Genomic DNA, 24,515 nt, shown 5'->3' with positions numbered 1-24,515 from the left:
CAACCCCCCACAAACCACCGACACTTGCTACTCATTCTCTTGATACGGCAATTTTTGTAGCTTTAAAAAAAAATTAAAAAATAAAATTTCCTGACCAGTTACTTTTTCAATGAGTTTCCTAATAACTGCCTATTGCTCATATAATCCACCATCTCAGATTTCCACATTACATATAATGTAGTTTCGGTGATTTAGTGTAAACTATAAAAGGTTCATGCACGTTATACTCTGAACAATAAAAACAAAGAGATTTACAGTTCTGCAGTCACCCAATGGCCATTCTCACCCCACCAAGCTCCTTATCAAAAGTGCGTATAGTCTAGTGGTTATTTACTTGTTGAAACTGCAAGTGAAGGATATTTTTATATGCATAATTCACAGTATGTTAATCTGTTAGATCTGAAGACCATCATATTAGCTGCTATGAGATACACACCAGTTGTGTTATTCAGTCCATGGTTGTTAAAGATTACTGCAGGACTGGGCTCTCCTTACGAAACATTTGGAAGTTTACCAGAATTAGACAGCTCTGATTACTAAAACTGTAGTGCTGAAACCGACGGGGACAAGAATAAGTGTATTCTGTCTGCATGGCTGACAGTGCTTAAGATGTGACATCTGGAATGAAACCATCTCACCAGGCTTTGGGATTCATCTTGTCTCTAAAGGACTTTCTCAGTCTGCTCCTGGGAGCAGGGATGGGGTGCTGAGGAACCTGGGCCACCATTTTACTTTGCTGTTCAGTCAGGTCAAGTTGCATGTCCTTACTTTTTGCAGCGCAAGAGTTTTGAGAGGGCTCGATCTGGGCTAAAGGTGGGTTTCTGCGAGCCTGAGCTTGGCTCTTCTGTAACTGCTGAATAATGGCAGAGAACTTCGTATCGAGTGAAGGACGCCCTGCCCGCAGGCTCCTGCTTTTCCGCGGGTTTTCCTTCTCCTGGCAGGACGGAACAGGGACAAGTTGAAGACATGGTGATTTATCAGGGGGAGGGGGAGGGGCTCTTCGCTTCTTGGTGCTGTTCAAGACTGGACTGGAAGTGGACTGGACACTCTCTTTACCTGGTGACAACACGGTTTTTTGCACCACCATTGGTCGAGACCCCTCAAACATTGCTGCCCAGTGAGGTGGCTCTTTTTCTTCTTCCCGACCAATGAGAAAGCACCCATCTGTTTCCTCAATCTTATTGTGAATTATGTCTGTCAGACTCTCAAATTTCCCTGGTGAGCCAATGCCTGAAAAGGGAAGAGGTTAAATAAATAAATAAGAGAGTCAGCTTTAATTAAGCCCAATTAAGTATGCCTCATAAGATCCTTTTCAGCAGGGCAGTAACTTACTTATGTCATTGTAAACGGAGTTGGCTTGTTTGGTGAGGAAAAGTGGGGGCTTCTGTGGTGATACAACTTCAATCTCCATCAGCTTGTCACAGGTGTGCTGCCATTGACCTTTAATACAAGCAGATACATAAACCTCAACAAATAACAGCATGTTAATCTCCTCCTCTCATACACTTTAGTGCAGGTCTTACTCTGATCATAGAGGTGTTGCCAGAGTACGTTGAGCCAGTTCTGCAGTAGCTCTGGTGTGTCGGCTGTGAATATGTAGCTTGAAGGGTCTCCCATCCCTGGATTGATCAGGCTCAGTCTAGCACTACTGTTCTGATGACCCTCCACCACTCGAATGCGAGTATCCTACACATACAAAAATGTACCCTCCATTACAAAGCAAGGCATCAGCAGAGAGCGAATTACATCCATGAAAGTTAATTTAAAGCTAATAACTCTAAGCTCTCCATTTATGAGATATGGTTCAGTGAAGTTATGGATAACGGCAACAATTTTCTCATGATGAAACAATACAATGGCATCTGCTGCTGGTTGAGCTCCTACCTTGTTTATGGGGATGATGACACTGGGCTCCAGCTTGGCTTCGATTTCCTCGGGAGTGAAATAGCAAGAGAGCAGGCCGGCCTTCAACACGCAGTACAGCCTGCAGCAGCGCTGATGACCCTCGATACTTTGCTGAACACACACGCGTGTCCGTCATCACATCAAACAACAAAAGAGCACACTCTGAATGCAGAGTGAACACACACGAAGTGGCTCGGTACCTGCTGGCTGAGGTAGCCGCTCATCATGTCCTGTATCATGCAGTCAGGCTGGACCACCAGCTGACAGCACAGGTTCCCATAGAGAGGCAGCCATGATGATCCTTCCCCTGAGAAGAGTTAGCGGTCACTTAATCACCAGTCTCGCCCACCTCACACCACCCCCAGAGCCACTTTTAAACGTTTATGAACATTTAAAAGTATACCGCAGTGTGATCAGAGCACACAAAATGTAATACATGACATTTTGGTGTGAAAATATGGCTGAAGGCAGCTTTTAAAGGCTATATCAAAATCAGATACCCAAGCTTGAATGTGACACAGATCTTGAATCACAACATGCAGGGTCATATCATTATGTCTTTTCACTTACCATTCAGTAAGACTATCAGTGAGTGAGATTGGAAAGAGCCCTCTGCTTGCTCTAGACGCAGGGTTGTGTATGCCAGAAGTGAATACTGAGCTCCACTGAAACAGAACATAAAAAAAACCCAAACATATTTTCTAATCACAGAGACACATGTAGATGCAAAAATAAGAACCACGCTTACGGAGGTATCGGGTTGGACTGGAAAAAGGACTCCGGATCTCCACTGTCCAGGAGGGGGCAGAGTTTCTTCCCAGATGTTTTGCCAAAAGAGGAGCGCAGCTTCCTGGCCAGTTTCTTTGGTGTGTTGACCACAGAGGCATCCTCTTCTACTGCACAACTGTACAGCTCCAGTGACAGCTCAAAGTCTGGTTTAGCCTCAGAGCTATGACATCACAGATAATCAGACACAGAAAGGTCCCTACTGCACATCAGATCACTGCAATTCTGATGTCTTCAAAAACATAGGGCCTGGAAACTTACAAAATAGTTATGCTCTCAAAACACACATCCGTCACCGAGCGATCTACGATCACCATCTCTGTGTCAAATATCTCAGATCCAATTTTCATTAAACAGAAGATCGCCACCCGTTGAGAGCCTGTAGAAACAATTCATGTCTCAGTAGGTGATGAACATGCATTAGAACACAACACTTCCTATCCCGAACACTCCTCAAACAAATCCAAACTCAATTTTAGCTGTTATTTCTGTACATTAATCCCTGCCTAACAAGCTGAAAACTCTCACTATATGTTACTAAAGGAAGAGTCAGCAAAATATGGAAGCATAAGAAAACCATACAGAGCATCAAAAATGTAAAAAAAAAACACAATACGCTCTATTAAGTATAATATCATTACTGCATTGCAAAAACATTGCTAAATTTGATTAAAAAGCATTGTATGCATTTACAATAACACTGGCCAAGGTATGGGATAAAAGAAAATGGCATGTAAAACACCCACTGCCTTTCCTGCTGAAATGTTCAGAATCCTTCCAAAAAAGTGGGATTCGCAGACCTGTGCGTGTATATAAAAAAAAGACCAGGGACAGAATTAATATATGACAACTGAGCAAAGACAAACATCAAATGTTCAAAAGACTACCAGACTACTTACCAGATATGGCTACCTTCCCCTTACAAGGCACTCGATTCTGAAACTCCAAGGACCTGTATAGCACACAGGTGTGCACACTGTTTAGTCTTCCACCACACAGCCGAAAAACATGCTCACACAGCCACGGTCTGCTGTAGCACGCCTGACTGACCTCCTGCCAAGGCTTGCAGCTGCGTCCAGCCGCTCCCTCTGCTGCTGGGCTTCGGTCAGGTAGGCTTTGATTCTGGCACTGCAGGTGAACAGGATCTTGGCTGCGTCGAGAACCTGCACTCTGTTGGTGCTGGCCATCAGAAGCTTGTAGGCACCAGCTCTCATTCTCAACTCAAAGTCCATCTTCTCTTGTACATCACAATCCTACGGAAAAGCCAGCATCCGGAATGTTTCAGCAGGTTCTCGCAAATCATGCTTGTGGTGGTGAACAGGTGCACACAAAGGAAGTGAGGTAATGGACTAGAGAAGGACCATCATAACCTAACTTGCAGGGATGTTATGAAATGTCAGGACATGGGTCTTCTGAATCGCTGCTAGATGCAAGGAACTGTGCAAGTAAACGAGACACAATCTTCACTGATTTTTCTCACTGTCCATTTCATAAACAAACACTGACCACGAGGCAGGCTTCAACAATGCTGAAAGGACGCTGAGACACTCAGGACAATGAGCTTTTGATGTACATGAGTGGAGTGGGAAGATGGTATGATGAATAAGGACACAAAACGACATGAACAAAACACAGAAACCTTCCAGACCAAGTAGCAAAACGATTTAATCAAACCAGTCTGATGAGCTGTTTGGCAATGTGTCTCAACCATACGCTCATTCAGACATGCAGCCTAGAATTTGACTACGTGTAATTTCTTAGAAATTTGTCGTATACACAACAAATTCATATCCTCTATTACGTGCTGAGTGTCATTCATCTTGTCCTCGCCTGAAAGAATAAGTCAGCGCATGAACTGTTAGGTGGTCATCATGTAGCTAGGTTAGCTAACTAGTCCCCGACGCTGAGATGAAACATATTAGATAGTAATCTTTAACACAAACTAATATTTATATCGTTTATTAAGATTACGCAAAAGACACTTTAATGACATTGGTTCTTCACGCTGAAAACCTTAAGCTGCAATTAAGCTATCTTACGTTAGCTAACCTAACCAAGCGTGTCCTGTATTGTTCTTTATACGACTAGTTTATAGTATTAGTTAGCGTTAGCTATTAGTATAATATAATAAGACAATGAAAAGCTGGCTTGGCTAGTGAGATAACAGATAGCTCTCAAATCTAAGCGCACAAACGTACCTCATTCTGTAACAACGATGCGCTTCCTCTTGTTTTCTTTCTCTTTATCTCCATGGCGAGTGACGAACACGAGACAGTGGAGCTCGCGCTAACGTTTCGATTGAACGTTCGAACATCGCGCGGCAGATCCATATTGGTTCCCACGCGCACACCAAGCCCCTCCAGAGCCACCAACCGACGGCTTCGCGCGCTGTGATTTAGCCAATGGTTCGCCTTCAACTCTCCCCGTTGCTAAAACAACCCTCGGATTGTACCATTTTTAAATTCGACGCACGTTATTAAAGCCGCTGAATGAATTGTATCGCCTTTACAGTTTATATACGTTTGATTCACAACATTTTGAAAATGAGTTATATAATTTAAGTTAATATCACTACATAAAAACGCTTCTATTAACGAGGTATAATTTTTTTTACTTCCCGTCTGTTCTCGAATGGATCAAACCAATCGTCTTGTCGCACTCTGCATACTAATGAATGTTCACTAATTTTCAACAGATTACTCTAGCTGGTTGATTTTGCCACTGAAATTTATTGTGACTGTAGCTGTCAAAAGTGGTTTGCAATTGCATTTATATCCGAAATTGTTCGTGAACGGCATTCAGCATTTCGGCGGAGACGTTCATGACATTTACCGTTATGTCACTGTAACTGGAGCAGTGTGAACGTATACCTCACATGTGAAGCTAGCTAGACAAATCCTATTTTATTCTGCGGCTGGTTTTAGTTTGCGTTTACTGAGTGAAAACCCACCAGATACGAATGACCGTCATTTGAAAAGAGGCACCCGACCATAGAGCTAATTACTACGAGGACTGGATTGGACGCAATCCGCGCGGAATCGGGTTCACGAAGGTATGATTGTAAACTAGAGGTAGCTGACGTTATGGGAATGACGTTATGTAGGAATATCTGGGTTTCCAGATGTGGGAATATCTGGGTTTCCAGCTAACGTGAGATGACTGGTTTGACTTCGAGCTCGTCATGTTGAAGGTATCTAAGAAGTGAACGCCTCCAGACGACCAGTTCCCTTCATAACGACTTCTCCTTTTATGTCACGATCTGAGCTGTCCTTTGTCCCAGCTGCTGATGGAGTTCACGTCTGTATGTTGGCAGCTGGTGGTCAGAAGCTTGTGTATAAGTAGCTAGCACGGGCTGTCTGATTGAAGCGGAGTTGTATGACAGGTCTGGCGTTACGTCATTCGCAACTCTGGTTTGTCGCTGTCAGCACTGATCTGTTTAATCCTACAACTGTTAATCAGTACAGTTACCATCAAGCTGTTTAGCGTCGGTGTTGCAAACAGTTGTATCAGTTGCAGGTACACGGATGGTTCTGTTATAGCTAAACTAGCTATTGTGATTTCTGTTCCTCCCTGATTCAGGTATGTAATCCATGACTAATGCAGCTGTGTTGTAACTCATGTGAATGAGGTCTAACAATGACAGTTAGAGAATGAGAAATGGCTAAAAATGAGAACAGACTTCTCCCTGAGAGGTTAAGGTTTTGTTCTGACCCTGTAACGAAGGAGTCTGTTATCAACAGCTAGGGAAGGTCCTGGCAGTTGGAGCTTTCTTGAACTTTTAATGGGGGATGTTTTGTTGTCAGGTGCTCTTTGACATGCAGCAGAAGTTGTGCACCCGCAACACGACGCTGTTTGTGGAGAATGGGCAGGCGTGTGGCGCAGGGGTGTCGGCCCAGCTCCAGTTCCAGTGTCCCCGGTGCAGCGAGCGCGACAGCTTTCACAGCATGGCAGCACTGCTGGCACACCTGGAGTACAGCCATGCGTCGCCCGCTGGGCATGACCTGAGCCTCCCAGCCAGCAGGGCGCGCTCACACTCTGACCGCAGAGAGGCGCACAAGAGGGCCACTGCCGAGACTCGGACAATAAAAGATGTGTGCTCCGACACTCACTCCAGCAGGAGAGGGGAGCACGAGCTGCTGTTCAGCTCGGAGCCCCTCCCACCTGAGCGGCCCGCAGGCCAGCAACTGGAACGCCCGCGCTCCCCGGAGGAGAGCCCGGGCAACGAGGCGGCACCCGCGGGCTCCAGGTCCCTCTCCGCTCCGGTGGCCTCCGTCGGGCAGAGGCTGGAGGGCATGATGAGGACGGCCAACAGCAGCATGGAGCGCCACCTGCTCCGCATCAGCTCGGCGCTGGCTCAGACGGACACGGCGCTCCTGTGCGAGCGCGCTCACTGGCACCACCTGGCCCAGGAGCGGCAGGAGGTACTGCAGCGCGAGAGAGCCCTCAGCAGACAGGTGGACGCTGCCGTGATGGTCATCGCCACCTTGCGGCAGCAGCTCAGCGTCTCTGAGCACGAGCTGAAGCGGAGGGAGCAGTGAGTCATGTGTGAAACACACCGCCTAATTTCAGCCTACCACTTACAAACTATTACGTCTTGCAGTGATTGCAATGCTGTCAATAGGGAAGTTTTTTGGTTTTTGTTTTTTAAGATAGATGTAACAGTTGTGGAGTTACTTAATTTTCCTTGGAATTTTTTATTTGAAAAGTTAAATAAATAAAGACAAATAAATAATTGAAATCCATGAATACATTCAGATACTCACTCCTAATACCTAAAAAGCAAAAATAAGGATATAATTACCTGCTTTATGCTTGCAGATATACAATACCATTTTAAACCACAAACTAGATTACCGCAGGACATAAAGTGCATAAATGACTTCCTATGAATTTTATCATATTTTAGAAGCATGCTTTTCTAGAATGAACAAACATTGATTTAACAGCTAAAATGCAGAAACTGATGAAAGGTCGATAACACCAGCTAATAACAGCAATAATTTCAGGGAAGTGAAAACCATTCAGAGGTTTCTGGAAGCGGCAGCGCATCATGAAATGTGTGGGAAGGTCCGTTTGCGACGGTTCATCGAGAACCTTCTGCGGCGGATCGCCCTGGCAGAGAGGCTGCTAGAGTACTACCAGTGCTACCAGTGCACTCCACACCAGCACTGCTGCACACCTCACCCTGTACGCCATTACAGCTAGAACACAGTAACCAGAGCACCACTGCACAGTACAACCTAAACACCACCCCATTACAGTTAGAACGCAGTAACCAGTGCACTAGCTCACCCTTTACCTGTTACAGCAAGAACACAGTAACAGTGGCTAAGCAGTACAGTGCATGTTTCACTACTGTGGAAAAGGGCTTTACGAATGGTGCATTTCTGCTTTTTCAGGCACCTACTTCAGCTGAGTTTGGCCCACACAGAACTACCAAAAGCAGGTACCCCATGGACTTTCCTTTACTCTGATATTGAAATGCACAGTTTGCAAGGTATAAAGCTACTTGCTGCCAGCTTTATCTTGGTATTCGATTAATAGGACTGAAAATCCAGGTGTTGATTGGTTTTCCCTTGTTGCTCTGCTGCAGAATCACTTTCCCTTATGTATTTATGAGGCTCACACAAGGCTAGAGTAACAGAATCCTCTTGAAGAAGATTTACTCTAGTTTATAATGTTGCCATGTCAGTGTTTGCGTTACTCTCAGTTTCACGGGTTGATTGTGTGTTATGGTTTGGGCTTTACGATTGGCTGGAGGGTCATGTTGCCTGCCTGCTCTGTTGTTTGGTTGCAGGTCCACAGGAGAACAGCTTCTCCGTGAGGAAGGGCAAGCGCAGGGATCTCGGTCCAGGTGGCAGGCGACCCGAACCTCGTCGGGGAGGGAGGGCCATCAGGGCTGGCTCCAGCGCAGGAGGTCGGATGGCTATGAGGCTTAACGGCTTCTGCTTTGCACTGAATGTACTGTGTACATTTAAAGTGTAGCGTATCGAAAATTATATTTTAGGCTAATATATAAACTAAACAAGATTTAAAAAAAGGTATTTATAAAACAAACCAAAAAACAACATTCCTGAAATGACATTTGACAGAGATCCCCCTCTTTGAGATATTCTGTTGTGGATAATATGCAGAGACGGTGGGGTCGTCACTCTCAGCCGTCTCAGTTTGGAATGGTGTTCGGCTGGCGGTTCCGCGGGGCCCAGGTCTGTCTAAGTATGGCATGGTATTGTTTTGAAACCAAGTAAACTCTCTTTGCGCAGTGCTGTTACACTCCCATCTGTAGAGCAGTGGATGACCGATATGTCAATGTCAGTATTTAGAGAGCAGGGCGACCGATTGCCGATATAAAAAGCTGATGTCAAGCTGATAAAATACAGTTTAATTAACAATAACAGTAATAATAAATGAGACAAAATTGAACTTAAATGAACATTTATTTAACTATAAATAGGTATTGCTTAAATTATTGTATGCACTGTCTGTTTGTACTCTGCAGTGCACTTATTTTAAATAAATAAAACGTATCAGTTAAATGAATGTCCACAGGTAATAAAACCAGTAGGGTGCATGAGTTATAGTAGAGGGCTCGAAGTTTTTCACCACCTTCCCAAAACTGTCGCGAAGCAGATTTCTGTATGTTTGTTTAGGTTTGTTGACAGACTCATTACAAACCAAATAGCCAGTCTAAGCGATCAACAAATGAGGGGAGGAAAAACTGTTTGCACAATCTGCTCATATCATCTAACAAGTGATTAGAGCTGACAATAACGTGATACCGCGGAGATTCTGCCCTTCCTATAGTTAAGCTACACACACACACACACACAAAACAAAAAAACAGAGAGACAGACAGACAGACAGACAGACAGAGTACTGAAACTGTATGTTAGCTAGTCAGAAACCCATAAGGTTCGATCCCCAAAACGTTGGCAGGTTAACATAACACAACAAGTTTAATCTCCCATTAGCAAATGTAACCGACTGTATTTACCGTTGGATATCTAACCCATCCTATGTCTATCAAATCAATCATTTATGGTAGCAGATTGTTAAGTTTAAACAAGAACAATAGTCTCTTTAAACTCTGTAAGATAAGCTAGCCAGCGTTATATAGTTTAGTTTTTACCGAATATCATTATTCGCATTTCTCAATAAATGTTCGGAATCAATCTAATATTATTAAGAGTGACCACTTAAATATATTAAGCTGTGAAAGACAGGAATTAACGTTTTACCGTTTTCTCTCAGGAAACGTTACGTCCAGCATTGGCACGCACTATTTCACGGCACCCGCTGACGTCTGCCCGTAGGATGGCAGTAAAGACAGCAGGCGGCGCTCTAACATCGCGCCATCTAACGCCGATCATCTCAAAATGGCATTAATGGGCCCGATTAACAGCATTAACCAGCCGATATATCGGTCGACCATTCTTGGAGAGTGCCATGAAGCTGAAAGAACACTGGTAACATTAAAACTGCCCTTTAAATGTACACATACCTACCAAACTAAGTAGTTTTACATTCTAAAGTGGTAAAGTGGTTCTAATCTTAAGAAAACTGAATGCTTAATGTCTAACCAGTACTCCAATTGTGCAATATAAATGTACTGTATAATATATTAACACGTTAAAGAAATTCTGTTGTGGATAGGTCAGAATTTGTAGTATTCTGAACTTGCAGTTAGTTTGTGTTTGGTTATATGTTAGTAGAATCTGTTTTCTTAGGGGAAAAACACTAATATTCAAGTATTGTTTGTTCTTGGGTCACCAGTGTTTACTTTGTAGGTGCTGTTGCTCATTATGGATGTTTGAGACAATATCTGATGCATTAATGCGCATAACATATAGTTTAGTGGTATGACTGCCCGAGGACGTATATACACACGTTAGGGTTGCACGATATAGACAAAACACTACATTTAGATTGTATTGCTGTATTTTGCAGTGTGCCTTGCAGAGTGTTTAATACACATTGGTAAATGCTTGATGCAACATAGTTGACTCGGCCTGCATTACTTAGACCAAAATTGTTTATTTGATCAAATAATCTCCATTACCCCATGAAGGATAGATGATCTATCGATCTATCGATCTATCGATCTATCTATCTATCTATCTATCTATCTATCTATCTATCTATCTATCTATCTATCTATCTATCTATCTATCATAAAAGAACAGCCATAAAAACCTTATTTACCAACCTTATGCAGTATTGCTACTGCAAAGCACAGTAGCAGAACAATTAACAAGGAATATATTGTGTAGCCCTAACACATGACCCCAACAATGTACTGACTATTTCGTGAATTGCCTTCTAACAGTAGCCATCCTAAAATAACACTGCAGTTTAACAGAGGACAACTACACAAAAGGCCATAAGATTAAAAGCAGCACTAACTTTGCTTAAAAAACAACAACTCAAAACATTACAATTTTAAATTGAATTATGGAGCTTAACACAGAACAAAAGTGTTTCTGAATTGTTATTGAATTCATAAATTGATTAGGCTTGAACCATCTTAATTTGTTCTTGCCTTCTGCATTCATTGAAATATCCTCCTTGAGCTTTAATGACAGCTTACCACATTCGGGACCTCTGTTTGTGCCGTTTCAGCAGGTCTGAATGTTTTCGATGGTACGTCAAGAGCTCCTTTATGACTGGCGGGATGTGCCTGCCACAATAATTGATCGGCTTCATCTCACATGGGCTAGATTTGCCGAGCGATCAGGCGAATGGTGGAACCAAACATTTTTCATACTATACGTCTCTGTTCTATCCTGACTGAGGAGTTCTAGTGTTTTGGATGATTGCCCTGTTGCAGAGTAAAGTTCTGTCCTGGCATTTTCTGCAGTCATCGCTTGCTTCCATACTTTTGGCCTGTGGTGTACCTTTGATTGGTAATATTATCTCAATCTGCTCTTCATATTAGCAGAAGTAGTTTTTGGGGGGGTATCTTGTTAGTGATGCTTCAGTAGAACTCGTCTCCGTTGGTCTGATGAGTAATTGTGCACGGGAGATGGAGGTACATGGGTGCCAAAGTTTTGGACGTTACTGTAGCAGTTGTAAAGGTGATGTAGTTAGCCTGCATTTTCTGTGTCAAGAGTTCAGTCTGACATTTCAGATTTAAAATGGATCTTAACTTCTGTGGTTTTCCAAAGTATTACATGGTTTGCACCTTATTAATTATGAACATGTTCTTATTTTGTTGAAAAGAATACTTTTTATTTATATATATATATATATATATATATATATATATAATATAAAATCTCTCTATCGGTATAAATCTGTCACCAAAATGATGGTGAAAACTTGTCCTTTTCTGGGTTATCAGTTGTCTCTTTTTGCATGCTGAGTCTATTTTGAGGATTAGTCCTTCGTATTTTCCATAAAACAACAGCAGTCATCGAGAAATCTGTGTTTATGGTGGAGGTGGAGGTCAGTTCCAAAACAACTTTCTGACTGTCAAATATTGATGCAATCTAGACTAAGGCTGCACAGTTACATAAATTATTGACGATTAGTGGGATTATTTTGAACATTATTGTGATCGAGTTTGTTAGCTGTGGGATTTGTGATTAGCCAATCTGTCAAACCAAAGTGTGTGATTTGTCATCAGGATCACTGATCTGAGATTAACACTTTCAGAGATTGTGAGTGCACTCACAGTGCATATAAGAAAAGCATCATTCCACAATGCTTGATTGTGGTGAAACACACTTGTGTTCCTATATGTAATGTATAAAAGTGGTGTTTCACACTATATTGCAAAGACAAAATTACATTTATAAGTAATACATATTATGATTGCTGTTGTTGTTGTTATTGTTATTTTTATTGTACTGTTGTGAAGCCTCAGTCTGGGCTTATAGTAGAATTAAGGATATGAGATACTAGCCTGAGGCTTTGATGGAGACCTCTGCCAATAATCAGAATGTATCTGTGCAGCCAACAGTAACAGTGAGAATGCAAGTTAATGGTTTGCTCACTGCAGTTATACTGATTGGAGACACACAGTTGTGAACACTGTCTCAAACAAAATGCAGATAAAAGCAGAATCCCAAAGCAATCAGCGAATATGAAGCCCTGTCTTGGTCTCTTCTGAAGGTGACACCTTCCAGCGTTGGTGCTCATATGTCAGTAAAGGACGTTCTGACTGGATGGTGATGTTTAGTTTAATAGCTTAATACCAGCTACGCTGCTCCAGGCTCTGCACTGTGATTAAAGTTCGTCTGTGTGTGGTGGCGCCCTCGCGTTTCCGTGCAGATCATGAAGTTTGAGCCCTCTTCTGTTGCTGCTCGGGGTGTGGCAGGCGCGCCCATCAGTGTCCTGAGTGAGCATGTCCTAGATGTAACCAGTGCAATATGGGAGAGTATATTGTGTATATTGTGAAATTGTCTGACAGACTGAGTGGGGTGTTGCAGTGGATCCGAGATGGCTGTGACACTGTGCAACCACTCGTGGACGAGTATGAAAGATAAAAGAAGGACAATCAGATGTTGGACAAAGCCGAATAAACTGCTGTTTTATTCACGGATTCTTGTTTTAAAATGGCCATGCTGGTTTCTGTGTGAATCGTTAAGCTTTGGTTTGTTACATGGCCAACTTGTCTGTGCCTTTCTCTTGGTATCTCATTGTCATTGAGCAGCACGCTGAGGTCTCTGGATCTGAGCTGCTCTCTGTGACATTCTGACAAATAAAAATGTCATTATTATTGTCATTAGAAATGTTGACTCATCATTGCCCTTTATTCACAAATGCGTGTGTAACTCAGAATCTTGCAAAAAACATAAATAGTATCTGTTTTGCTCACTACGCAACAAGCAGGCACTGTGGAAAATAAGTTGGTTTATTAAAATCTTAATTTATTTACATAAATGCAAATCTAAAAATCATGCAACCAGGCTGGCTCTCTTATGAATTTCACATTGCTGTTTCTCATACATTAATTTTAAAATAATTAATATTCTACCTCCTTTCTTGTTTTCAAAATAAGTGCTGAAATTCGATTTTATGGCTTTATTTATAATATGTCATTTCCACTAGGGGGCACCCTCGATCATATACTGGATGGGTTTCTGATTTCGATATCTTTAGGTTCCACTTTATAATGTATTGTTAGAAAGTATATATGGTTATTGTTGTTCTTTTTAGTTTAGGTATTTGTAATATTAAATGTTCTGTTTAGTTAAAAGTTCCAAAAGGTTCTATGTCAATGTGTTACAAAAGAATATGAAGAATGCATAACCTTTATCCTACTTCAGTCAGATTAGCAGATGACTTATGAATATCACAATGATGGAGGTGCTTATTTTAAGATGTAAGAAGGAAGAAGTCATACCATAAGGAAGTTTGAAGTGTATGACCAACAATAAGAGTCTTTGTTTAGTAAATGGATACGTTTTCCACTATTGTGCAGCTTGAATAAAAGGACTGAAAGCTCACTATGACATTGTTACATCTAAATTTGACTCATCTTGCGCATATTCAATGTCAATTTATTAAAATGATCTGCAATAGTGATTATTGCATGTGTGTTCTTGTTAGTCACTCACAAAGCAATAAAATTCCAAATATAAGACTCGGTAGATTCATCTCTCATAATAACTGTCCTTTCATGCGCGTATCCTTTACGGCATGGATAAAAGGCATTTTCCGGTGGGTTTCATAGACGTGATGGGCCAACAGACAAAACCGGTTCTACGAATGTAAGAGATTATCAATGCAACCATTTTTGAGCCAGTTGACTTTCAGAGGATGGCAGAGGTCCACGTAACTTTCATCCATTTTTCCCCCCTTAAACTGAAAATGTTTCTTTATTTCTCTCTACTGACAGAATCCTTAAAAACAAACAGTGGTTTAGCATCAGCGTCCAGCAGGGGCCCCTGGCACGTCCTGCTGGACCGACGTGTCTCGACACAAGCTCTGTTTACCCGCTCGGACGAGGCTGGGTGAAGCCTAGGCCGAAAGGCCTTGGCTCTGGTAACGCACCTGTTCAAAGGGGAGGCCCCTGAGCCAGAAACAATACGCCTACGAGGGAGTGCGCATTAGCTGGGCGGACCAGATGCCTCTGTTCCCCGTTAAACGAGCGAAGATGTGAGGTGAGGCGTCTAGAAAGGGAAACGGAGAAGGAACGGCCAGAATGAGGAGCTATAATTGGCCCCGGCTGAAAAGAGCGACGAGCTGGGGGTTTTTTTTGTTGTTTTTTTGGTGGGGGGTGGAAGGACTTCAGAGCCGCGATGCTCTCTGCCTGCGTCTGCGCGGCCTCTTGAAGATCACAGATATGCTGGGTGGGCTTTTGGAGAGCCCCAGAGCACATTGTTGTCTTTGTTGTTGTCGGGAGCCCCTTTGGCGGCTCTGGTGGCGCCCAGGGAGCCGGCTGTAAGGCCCACACTCACGTCACACATCACATTAAGAACACCAGGACTGTGACCTCTCGCATTTACATATGTCAGATGTTTGCTGCATGACGGAGGACACCAACAACGGTAGTTTAGTGCGCCTGAGTAATGAGCGCAGCTCTATATGCAATTTTGCTACATTTGATAGAGATTTCAATCCACTGCTAACTGAATATTGGACGTTTTGTAAAGTGGGCTGGAATAAACCTCGGTGTCCCACATGACACCCATGAACTGCTTTTGCCTGTGTTCACTGCAACTGCAGCTTTAAAAGAATGCTGGAACTGGGGAATAATTATGCAGTGTTCAAGAGCCAAGTAACCAGCATCCCACTGGAGGACCTCTGTGTTTTATCTGGCAATAAATAAACTATCACAAGCTTTGTTGAGATTATCAAGCATAGAGAGAGAGAAAGTCCATACTGAACCTTTTATCTTCATATACTAAAAAACTGTTGGGCAATTTAGTCCCTTCATTAAGTTTTTATGATCCCTTACAATACATCTACTGTGGAATAATTTGTACCACTGAAGGAACAGGAGGAACAAGATTTTGCTCATGGGTGTACGTGTAGACCCGCAAGACTCCCCTGGTTAGTTTTAACTTTGTACAGTTGCAGTGTGTATGTGCACGAGCATAAATAAATGACAGCCCTTTGTAATGCAGTATAAAAGAATGCCACGTGAACTGATGACTAACCCGCTCACGTGTCTCTTTGGCCACAAGTGTAAGAGACTGACTTCATTCTTACACGCCAACATGAATCATCATGAATTGCCAAATGCCATTTCTGTTTTCAGAAGATATCATCCGTTTATGCCCAGCAGACCCACACACCATTAACATTAGTTTAACCCTTTGTAATGTTTATTTTTGCCTTTTTTTTTTTTTAACGTAGTGGCGCATTAACGTATTTGCTGCATTTTAAAAAGTCACTGCTGGTACGTGGCTCTTATCGTTCATTAAACTTAGTGGGTTTTACGTGATCACATCGTAGCCCGCGCACTTTCGAGTCATTCAGTTCCTCTGAGATTTTTAAAACTTTTTAAACTGACCATAACTCTCAAAACAAGCTGGCTAAAGCTATAAGCCACAGTGTTTGTCTTCTTCAAACATTTCATTAGGCCGCAGGGCTTTGCAAATGTACTGATTAAGTTGTCCGATGAGACCTGAAGCTCACGCACGGAGTCCTCTGCCCTCTGCCCTATGCGTGCAAGTGTTTGCGTCCTTACCCCAAAATAGGAAGAGACCATGGATACTGTAGTATAGCTAGAAATGCACTTGCCTCGAGTCCTTTAGTACTACTTTGGAATAAAATAGAATCTGTCCTATATTGGGATATCATCATTATGAGGCTTAAAAGGCAACAATACTAATGTTGTATGCCACAAACTACTGCAATGTGCCGGAGTTCTCATTTTTGCTATTACTACATGTCCCACAATTCCAAGTAATTTGTACTGCAGTGTCGTCATTGTGGACGTGTGAACCCGACCAGTCTGTATGGGGGGGAGATTACAGTAAAGAATGCTGTCGTTTTCATATTCGTGGCCGTGTGCTATGTTTTTGCTAACTGTGTAGTGTTACATCTAGATGCCCCAGAGATCGGCTGATGCTTTTTGGAGTTACGGGATTTGTCGTTTGTGTTTTAGCATAGCCAGAAGCGGCGCCTGCAACCCTTTAACTTGAACTTGAGACCTCTAGCTAGCCAGCGTGTGCTGTGAGTGGATTATGGTTATTCTCGCGTTATGATGCCTCGGGATAACATGACCTCACTTATTCAGAAAATTGCTAGACAAGCCCTCACGACGTTCCGCAACCATTCCGCTACTGGAGAGAGTAAAATATTTTTAGAGAATCACAGCAAACTGAGGAGCCTCCTGTCAGAGGTCAGAGCTGCAGATCTGAGGATTGTGCCTCGCTATGCAGAGAGAAGCTCGGCGCCCACCCCGCTCCACGGTCCCCCCGTGACATACATGCACATATGCGAGACCGATTCCTTCAGCATGGGAGTTTTTTTGCTCAAGCACGGGACGTGCATTCCGCTCCACGACCATCCAGGCATGTACGGCATGATAAAAGTCATTTACGGCAAGGTCAGAATTAGCTGCTTTGACAGACTGGGCGCGTCACCTGACGGCGCGCTGCAGAAAAGTTCCATGCGGCCCTCCACACGTCGTTCCGTTGGGGAATACACGGAGGAGGATGCGCCGTGCGTCCTGTCCCCGTACAGGGACAACATCCACCAGCTCGAGGCCGTAGACGGACCAACCGCGTTCCTTGACATTTTGGCTCCACCGTATGACCCGGACGGCGGCAGGGACTGTCACTACTACAAAGTGTTGCAGCCAGCGTCCGAGAGCGCAGAGAACAAGGCTGAGGTCCCAGGGCATGCCGAGGTATGGCTCGCGGAAATCCCGCAGCCCGGCGGGTTCTGGTGTGGGAGTGAACCGTACCCGGGACCGAAGGTTTCTCTCTGAGATGTCCGTGCTCGCGTGAGTTAGCCACGGGGTTGTGCCTGCCACGACCCAAACTGCAAGCAAGTGTGGGAGTTTCAGGTCCAAGAAAGCCCGCCTGTTATCAGGACACTGCCAATACACCTACAAAGTTGGACTGTGAACTCAATAAACAATTACTGCTTCTGGGTTTTTGGGGTTTTCTTCTCTCTTTTTTTTTTTTTTTTTTTTTTTTTTTTTGGACATGTAATGAATCTGCTGCTATTTCACTAATTCAGTTGTGATTTACCCTGTCTGGCTTTTGCGTCCTCTGTTGCTTGTTTTGTTAATACGCATAAACTGATTCTTTAAATCCAACCCGTTTCTAGGTGGTCTCTATTGCAGTTCGCCTAGGCTGCATGGTTCGGGAGCGGGGCTTTAGGATCAGTAAGGGAAATGATGCATTGCCTTGATATTTAGTGTTTGTAACTAAGTGGACTAGATACCTGCTTATGGGCTGCCATCAAGACTAACATCTCCCAGACTACGGAAATACACGCAGCACAGCGGATAACACCACTGCAGCTCACCTCTTGATAATTTCATTTTGATCTGTGTCCAAATCTAATTAGACTGTTTAAAGTTTCCATAACTGAAGATAATTGGGAGTTTGGGACTTAATCAAGGAATTTCTAACACTTTGAAATGTGAAGTGAGGTTATGAATGGAACACGGAGGAGCAACACTGATTAAGTCGAGCGCCATAACCTGACGAGCTGTCATGTCCTGACAGTGAGTACAGTGCTGTATTGCTTCAGATTCTCCTGTAGCGTAATTACAAACGCTAATGTGTGCAACAATCCACAACGTTGTGGCCGAAACGGTCCTATTGATATTCCCAGGATTGCTATCGCAACTGCAAGTTTGCGTTTCTTTCTATAAAAAAGCTTTGACAAAGAGCAGACTCTAGTGGCAGAAATATGTCATTCATACATGTTTATGTTTGGGTTTTTTTTGCCCCAGTCATTGACCTTATGAAGAATGCAGTCTGGGTTTATTTGCCATTTTACAACACATGTACACAGTAATAATTATTTGCACACGCGTAGCTAATAGCACGACTTTTGACACGTATTTTCTTTACGGAAGGTGTTAGGCGACACCAGTAGAAGTAAAACAGAACTTGTGGCGAGGACCCAGCTCCACAACTATGATTAAGCATCACTCTGACAGCTAAGATGATTGCGACATTATAATCATTTTTTAAAAAATGAGTTCAGAAAGGCTGAATATCGTCATAAATATAAAGATCCGTCAACATATCTAAAAATGTTCTTCCTTATAGATTAGACGTTTATCTACAAATAGACCAGTAGACGGATAGTTTATGATGATCAAATCAGAAAAAAAAACCCAAAACTTTTACATACATCTACATTGCCCAGACTACTGTGGAAAACACTCATACATAAAGGTCATAGCTGCCATCATAGTTTGTACACTCAGATACAGCGTCATGTCTCTGAAATGTGAAACAAGCTCGCGTCTTCAGGGTCAGGAGGTGTGCGTCCTTCCTTCCTCAGAATGAACACTTGATCATGTCGTACCCTCTGCGCGCGACGACTGTGGAGGGGCAGATGACTTTTTCTCCTTTTGTCTCTGATGGATTTTCGTGTGTCTCCTGCGCTCGTCGCTCCTCGCGAACTTTCTGCCACACACGTCGCAGGAAAACGGCTTCTCTCCGGTGTGCGTCCGTATGTGAGTGGTGAGATGGTCGCTTCGGCTGAAGTTGCGCATGCAAATGCGACACTGGAACGGTTTGTGCCCGGTGTGGATGCGAACGTGGCGCGTGAGCTCGTCCGACCGGGAGAATCTACGGTCACATCCTTCAGCGGGACATGGGTAGGGCCGTTCGTGGACCGGCGTCTTGCAGGGTCGGTTTGGGTATTTCCTCGGCCGCAATATTGGGCGTAACGGGACATTCTGTGGACTCACATCTGCGGGTGGCCTCGGTCCTTCCGGACACGCGAGCGTAAAATTTCTTATGGTGTTGAGAGGAGTGAGGGGCGGGGGTACCCGAATAGATTCCAGAGAGCATGAAAAGGGTTTTCTCTCCTGAAAAACCGGCATGTCCCTTTGGGTATTGCTTTGATAAACACCCCCGTAGTCTGGGATGATGGAGAAAAGCGCTCCGTCGAGAGTGGACTTGGAACCCGAGCAAGCGGGTGGCGGATATGTCATCTGGCATGAAGACGCTGACAGATAGCTCGCCGGGTCGTGGTAGGCATCCGCGCTACAGGTGTAAGTGGGGGGCGCTGTGTACATGTGCTCCATGCTGTTGTACTTTCCGTGCCCTTTGGAACAACCTGGTGTCCCAGAGAGGTCTGCAGTTGAGAACGGTCCCAGGTCAGGCGTTTTGCCTTGGAGCTTTGCGCAGACTAAGTTTATGAGGCCCTCCTGGTTCCAGCTCCCGTGGGCGTACTGGGCGTCAATGGAGATCTTCCCGGTGTAGGCGAGAGGCGAATTCTGCGTGCCGCGTGGATCTGTAAAGTCGGGACGATTTTCCACGCCGAAACTGTCCGCGTTCAAGCCACCTGTCAGATCAAAAAGAAACAAAGATGGACGTTTATTCGTCTCTAAAATGTTCAGCTTTCACGGATTATTTAATTTCCTCAATATATTGCTTTAGTCCCTCGCCCATGTTTTAACTTTAGGTTTTCCAGATATCTCAGACTAAAACGCAGTCAGTCAGTCCACTGTGTCTGCTGACATTCAAACCAAGATGGACCGTACTTTCCCAATCCCTCGCGTTAAAATCACGGCTCGTGACCCAAACCGCCGTTTTTAAAATCCCGTACACACGTTAAACGTGAGTGAGCCAAAACCACGTTCCAGAGCGAGCTGCGGGCTCACGCGAGCTACGGAAAGCGAGCACACCTTCACGCTTCTTTCCAGGTAAGGCGTGTGCTTACCTCCTGGCGCCTCACTCAGCTGCTCGGAGCCGTGTCCCGCGTCATCGTTAGGAAAACCGGTCAGCGGCAGGGTGTGTATTTCATCCATGGGGTAAGCATGCGTCGGAACGGAGCGTAAAAATTCAGTCAGCGACTCAGCGACTTCATCCACAATTTTCGCTGTCATTTTCAGCCACGAAAAGTTCTCCAGGAGCATTCAGCTGTGGCAATTCAAATATTCTATAAACACGCATTATAATTACGAAAATAGGGTGACGATTATTTATTTGACATCTTAAATTTGATTCGGGGCCTATTCGCTTGTGATAAATTTGCACCTGACGGCCCTTCGCTTGTCGACTGTCAGATAACTGCGCCTCATGTGCCAGTAGGCATTTAAGAAGAGGCTTTGAATATCCAGTTACGTCATTGACCATACAAGGACTTGGGGCAAAAACACGAGGGTTGGGTTGGTAATGGGCAGGAGGCTCCGTGACGACAATTGGGAACACTGGCCTGGTAAATCCTGTCCTATCGCCTTTCAGACATTATTATTGTAGTTTTCAGGTATCACGCCGCTTTCAGAGTCAGTCGGATATTATCCAAAATGTCAGTTTTGGATTTCACAAGTTTGCATAATTTCTTCACTGGCAGAACTTTCTTAAACGACATCGCGTTCACCGTCAGGAATTCCGGTCGGGACACCCATAAATGGCTCTTATCCGGAGACCCGAGCACGCCCTTTTCGACTAACATGGAGTGCGTCCGGGAAATTCGACACGGAAAATCGCGTCGAGCCGAGTATACATCGTACGGCAAAACCACGACGATCGTAACTTCCTGATTTAGCCTAATGGAAGAAAGTGATAGGTATTTGAATAGGTTTAGGAAAAGGTTTTTTGTTTCCCTCTCTAGTGTTAATGAAAAAAGTAGGAACTGCTCGTACATCACAAGAGAGTTCATTACAATTTCCCAATATATGTATCTACCACTGTTCCTAAAAATATGACATTAAACTTAGAATATGCGAAGCATTCTTGCGATTACTTTTCCCCTTACATAAACAGTTAAATTGCCTCGTTAAACTCTTAACTCTTTTTAAAAAAAGATTTTTAATGTTATATATATTTTTTTAAATTAAAGTTTAGCTCAAGGCAACACAACCTTTCCAATCACAGTTGTCTGTTGCTAAAACGTGAGAACGATCTGAAACACCCTCCTACCTGGAAAGCCAGAAGACAGGGCCGAAGAGCGAGGCCAGGTGAGAGTAAGCGAAAGCCGCACACTTCCTGTCGGAACACCGTGCACAGGTGTGGAGCTACCCTGGGCTGGCGCACAGCCGGTCTGCAGCGCTTCATGGGCCACTGCATGACAACTCGCACCCCTTAAACAATGGCTGCAATAACACTAGTATTTGGGAACATAACTAGCAGGTGTAGTCACATGTAATGTTTTTTTCTGAATCAAAGTGTTCTGAAAATACTTCGGTTTGGTTAAGCGTTTTCCGCCTGTTGAAGCAGTGCTGGGTAGTAGAATGTTATTTTAATAGAGCAAACATAACATAACAGAAGTACTGAGAGGTAAGAGAAGCGGGAAGGTTGACGCCTTCTCTTGGCTCCTGGGCAACGCTACACCCATATAACTATCACATGTTGCAAGATTACTGCGCCCTTCCTCCTTCGGATGGCTCGCACAGACGCACGCGCGCGCACACATATTCCGTGCAGAATGGAACTTCACATCTTTTTGTTGTTGTTGTTGTTTTGTTATTTTGTTTTGCTGCCAGCAACAGTTATTTCGGTTCGTGAGCCATCGAGCAGCTGCAGTGCTTGTGATCGAGGCCTAAGTTTGAAGCCGCCCCCGCTGGAGAACAGCCCCTTCTCCTTGGACGCAGAGCGGAACCAGAGACTCTCCTTTCTGAGTAGACGCGCCCGCCCACGGCTCGCCTCTCCGCCGCGGCCTCCGGTACGGACTGGCCCCGCTCTCCTCCCGTCTCGTGCGCTCACACGCTCAAGCACGCACATGTCTCCGCGGCCCTTCGCGCGGGGCGAAGTGACGCAGCCTGTTTCACAAGTAGTCGCTGCGTGCGTTATCTCTCTCGACCGCATTCTGTACGGGTTTTTTTTTTATTGTTGTTTGTTTGTTTTGTGCGTTATAATTGTTCTTTAATATTTTTAATGCGCGAGCGAGCCAAGCGCGCGCGCGCGTGTTTCCACGCGTTAGTGGCAGGGGAGGTGAAGGCGCATGACGTTTTATGTAGAATAACTGGAGAGCATGTCAGTGACAAACAAAAGTGACGGCCCGCTCACACTGTATGTTATGCTAAGCGTATGATACTCGGAGTGCGTGAGCTCGTACGCGTGCAAAGACGGCTCTACAATGAGAGCGCGTCTCCTCACCCATCAATTCCGCTCCGGTCTTCTGCGATGCTGCAGACCCCCGATGATCTGAAAATGTCATCACCAGATGGACTCTAACGTGCTAAACACTTTTAAAGCCAGTGTGTCTGATATCCACGGTGTGTTTTAAAGTTTGGAGCCAGCCCAACGCAGCCCAAACTGGGCCGCACAGACACGTCTCATGTTCTGGATTTGACGTTCTATCGGTGCTGTGCAGCTTCCACACGCGTCAAACAGCTCGAGCCGCACTACGTCGTGGCCCTGTTTCGTGCGTTACACGTCAAACGGGGGGCCATTTCACATTCAGCCATCTTTCACTTTCAGCGCGGTTGGGGGCAGCGCTTCAGGCCCACTCCAAATGTCCTTGTCCTTTGTTTCACGCCCACAGGCACAAAAATGTGTTCCTATTGTATCAGTGTTGCCAGCCTCTGCATCAGATTCCTATTTTAATGTATTAGAAGAGAACAGGCAGAGGTTGATGGCTGATGTGAAAGACAAGGCGTACCAGGGTAAGCAGGGTAAATAAAACCATGTTTTGTCACTTGTGAACTGATGCTCGCAAAAAAGATAAGCAAATTCAGACAGACTGCTGATTGAATCTAAATGTATTGTAAAAAAAAAAAAAAAGTAGTTTATATTCTGCAGTGCATTTAAAATATTTTTTTGTCCGATTGTTTATCACAGCCGCCCCCACCCCGGTGCCCCTTCCATGCCCCTCCCATGCCCCCTGTACCCCGCACGCCCACGCCACGCCGTGTTGGGGTGAGTTCGCCGCCCATTCTGTTTGCATATGCTTTGGTGTCACATGGGGGCCTAGCGACCTCTGCACAGGACGATTAATCAAACGTCACACAGCAGATTCTTTAAACTAGATTATTCTTTTTCATAACGCACCAAGCTGGTGTTGAGGGTTGTTGTACAGATTTTTGATACAGCACTGCATTCAGTCAGGAACAGGCACTCAGGATCCCTGGGTTCTTTCGGAGAACGATATTTAAAGTTGCTCTGCTTCATTCTAGATCCTGGCTTTAATTTTATATGATTCAACAACAATTTCAATGCTATGTAATTGATTAATCATATTTACAAACCTATAACATCTTGAGAGCTAAATATTAGTTTCTAAACATATTTGTCTCAAATGACAAAAACTGGTTTTAAATTTCCTTTTGCTTTGATGTACCTGTTTTATACACACAGGCCCAAAATTTTGTCAGACCAAAATCATACAGAAACTGACTCTTCATCTCACACCTTTTCAACTGAACTGCTGTTGTGTCAAAATTAGGTATAATCTAATAATGGTAGATTCTGAATCGTGCAATTTTGTGAGAAATATATTGTGACGCGTTTTGTTTTCACTGATTATATAACCAACTTAGAGGAAAGAAGAAACATAACACTTACCAATATTGTCATTTGTCCATGGCCTTCTTTAGCCATCCAGTAGATCTTTGGGTTATGCAGTGAGAAATCTCAGGACTGGGCTCCAGGCCTCTCTGTTGTACCTCTGCTTCTACACACTCGTGCGTGCAGTCTGCACTCAGCTCATCCAGTCTCACACACACACACACACACACACACACACACACACACACACACACAAACACACACACACACACACACACACAC

The 24,515-nt window shown here is 44.1% G+C and overlaps 4 protein-coding genes across 5 annotated transcripts; 2 read left to right on the top strand and 2 right to left on the bottom strand.

Moving 5' to 3' along the window:
• Positions 1-79: 79 nt before the first annotated feature.
• On the bottom strand, positions 80-5,021 carry rtkn2a (rhotekin 2a). The gene is made up of 12 exons (XM_027019599.2): positions 4,890-5,021; positions 3,742-3,944; positions 3,591-3,643; positions 3,438-3,491; positions 2,953-3,070; positions 2,654-2,854; positions 2,476-2,570; positions 2,106-2,212; positions 1,885-2,016; positions 1,524-1,686; positions 1,333-1,440; positions 80-1,230 (listed from the first exon to the last, which is right to left on the bottom strand). Exons 1-12 carry the CDS (start codon positions 5,019-5,021, stop codon positions 635-637), a joined length of 1,962 nt encoding a protein of 653 aa, XP_026875400.2. The 3' UTR covers positions 80-634.
• A 353-nt stretch (positions 5,022-5,374) lies between these two features.
• Positions 5,375-11,903, top strand: znf365 (zinc finger protein 365). Of its 2 annotated transcripts, XM_027019584.2 has the most exons (6): positions 5,901-6,270; positions 6,495-7,225; positions 7,698-7,878; positions 8,091-8,137; positions 8,489-8,608; positions 8,826-11,903. In XM_027019584.2, exons 2-6 carry the CDS (start codon positions 6,507-6,509, stop codon positions 8,905-8,907), a joined length of 1,149 nt encoding a protein of 382 aa, XP_026875385.2. In that variant the 5' UTR covers positions 5,901-6,270; positions 6,495-6,506; the 3' UTR covers positions 8,908-11,903. The 2 variants fall into 2 exon arrangements, with proteins under 2 accessions (XP_026875387.2, XP_026875385.2); XM_027019586.2 differs by lacking the exon at positions 5,901-6,270 and adding an exon at positions 5,375-5,881 and having other exon boundaries at positions 8,489-8,908.
• Positions 11,904-16,577: 4,674 nt separating this feature from the next.
• adob (2-aminoethanethiol (cysteamine) dioxygenase b) lies at positions 16,578-17,911 on the top strand. The gene has a single exon (XM_027019619.2). The coding sequence runs from the start codon at positions 16,847-16,849 to the stop codon at positions 17,576-17,578; it is 732 nt and encodes a 243-aa protein (XP_026875420.2). The 5' UTR covers positions 16,578-16,846; the 3' UTR covers positions 17,579-17,911.
• A 601-nt stretch (positions 17,912-18,512) lies between these two features.
• On the bottom strand, positions 18,513-20,847 carry egr2a (early growth response 2a). The gene is made up of 2 exons (XM_027019618.2): positions 20,506-20,847; positions 18,513-20,127 (listed from the first exon to the last, which is right to left on the bottom strand). The coding sequence occupies exons 1-2, from the start codon at positions 20,699-20,701 to the stop codon at positions 19,130-19,132; spliced, it is 1,194 nt and encodes a 397-aa protein (XP_026875419.2). The 5' UTR covers positions 20,702-20,847; the 3' UTR covers positions 18,513-19,129.
• Positions 20,848-24,515: the final 3,668 nt, after the last annotated feature.

The sequence above is a fragment of the Electrophorus electricus genome, chromosome 13 (assembly GCF_013358815.1).
Source record: "Electrophorus electricus isolate fEleEle1 chromosome 13, fEleEle1.pri, whole genome shotgun sequence".
Taxonomy (NCBI): Eukaryota; Metazoa; Chordata; class Actinopteri; order Gymnotiformes; family Gymnotidae; genus Electrophorus; species Electrophorus electricus.
Note: the sequence above shows the minus strand (reverse complement) of the source record. Positions and strands in the feature narration are given on the sequence as shown.

Bases quoted from the DNA above. Each gene is read 5' to 3' on its own strand.
- znf365 (XM_027019584.2), top strand. From the start codon at position 6,507: ATGCAGCAGAAGTTGTGCACCCGCAACACGACGCTGTTTGTGGAGAAT. The intron at 7,879-8,090 runs GTACGCCATTAC...CTGCTTTTTCAG, and splicing joins ACTGCTGCACACCTCACCCT to GCACCTACTTCAGCTGAGTT. The intron at 8,138-8,488 runs GTACCCCATGGA...GTTTGGTTGCAG, and splicing joins CACAGAACTACCAAAAGCAG to GTCCACAGGAGAACAGCTTC.
- egr2a (XM_027019618.2), bottom strand. From the start codon at position 20,701: ATGCTCCTGGAGAACTTTTCGTGGCTGAAAATGACAGCGAAAATTGTG. The intron at 20,128-20,505 runs GTAAGCACACGC...TTGATCTGACAG, and splicing joins GCTGAGTGAGGCGCCAGGAG to GTGGCTTGAACGCGGACAGT.
- rtkn2a (XM_027019599.2), bottom strand. From the start codon at position 5,021: ATGGATCTGCCGCGCGATGTTCGAACGTTCAATCGAAACGTTAGCGCG. The intron at 2,571-2,653 runs GTAAGCGTGGTT...GTTCTGTTTCAG, and splicing joins CAGTCCAACCCGATACCTCC to TGGAGCTCAGTATTCACTTC. The intron at 1,687-1,884 runs GTAGGAGCTCAA...TTGTATGTGTAG, and splicing joins TCATCATCCCCATAAACAAG to GATACTCGCATTCGAGTGGT.
- adob (XM_027019619.2), top strand. From the start codon at position 16,847: ATGATGCCTCGGGATAACATGACCTCACTTATTCAGAAAATTGCTAGA.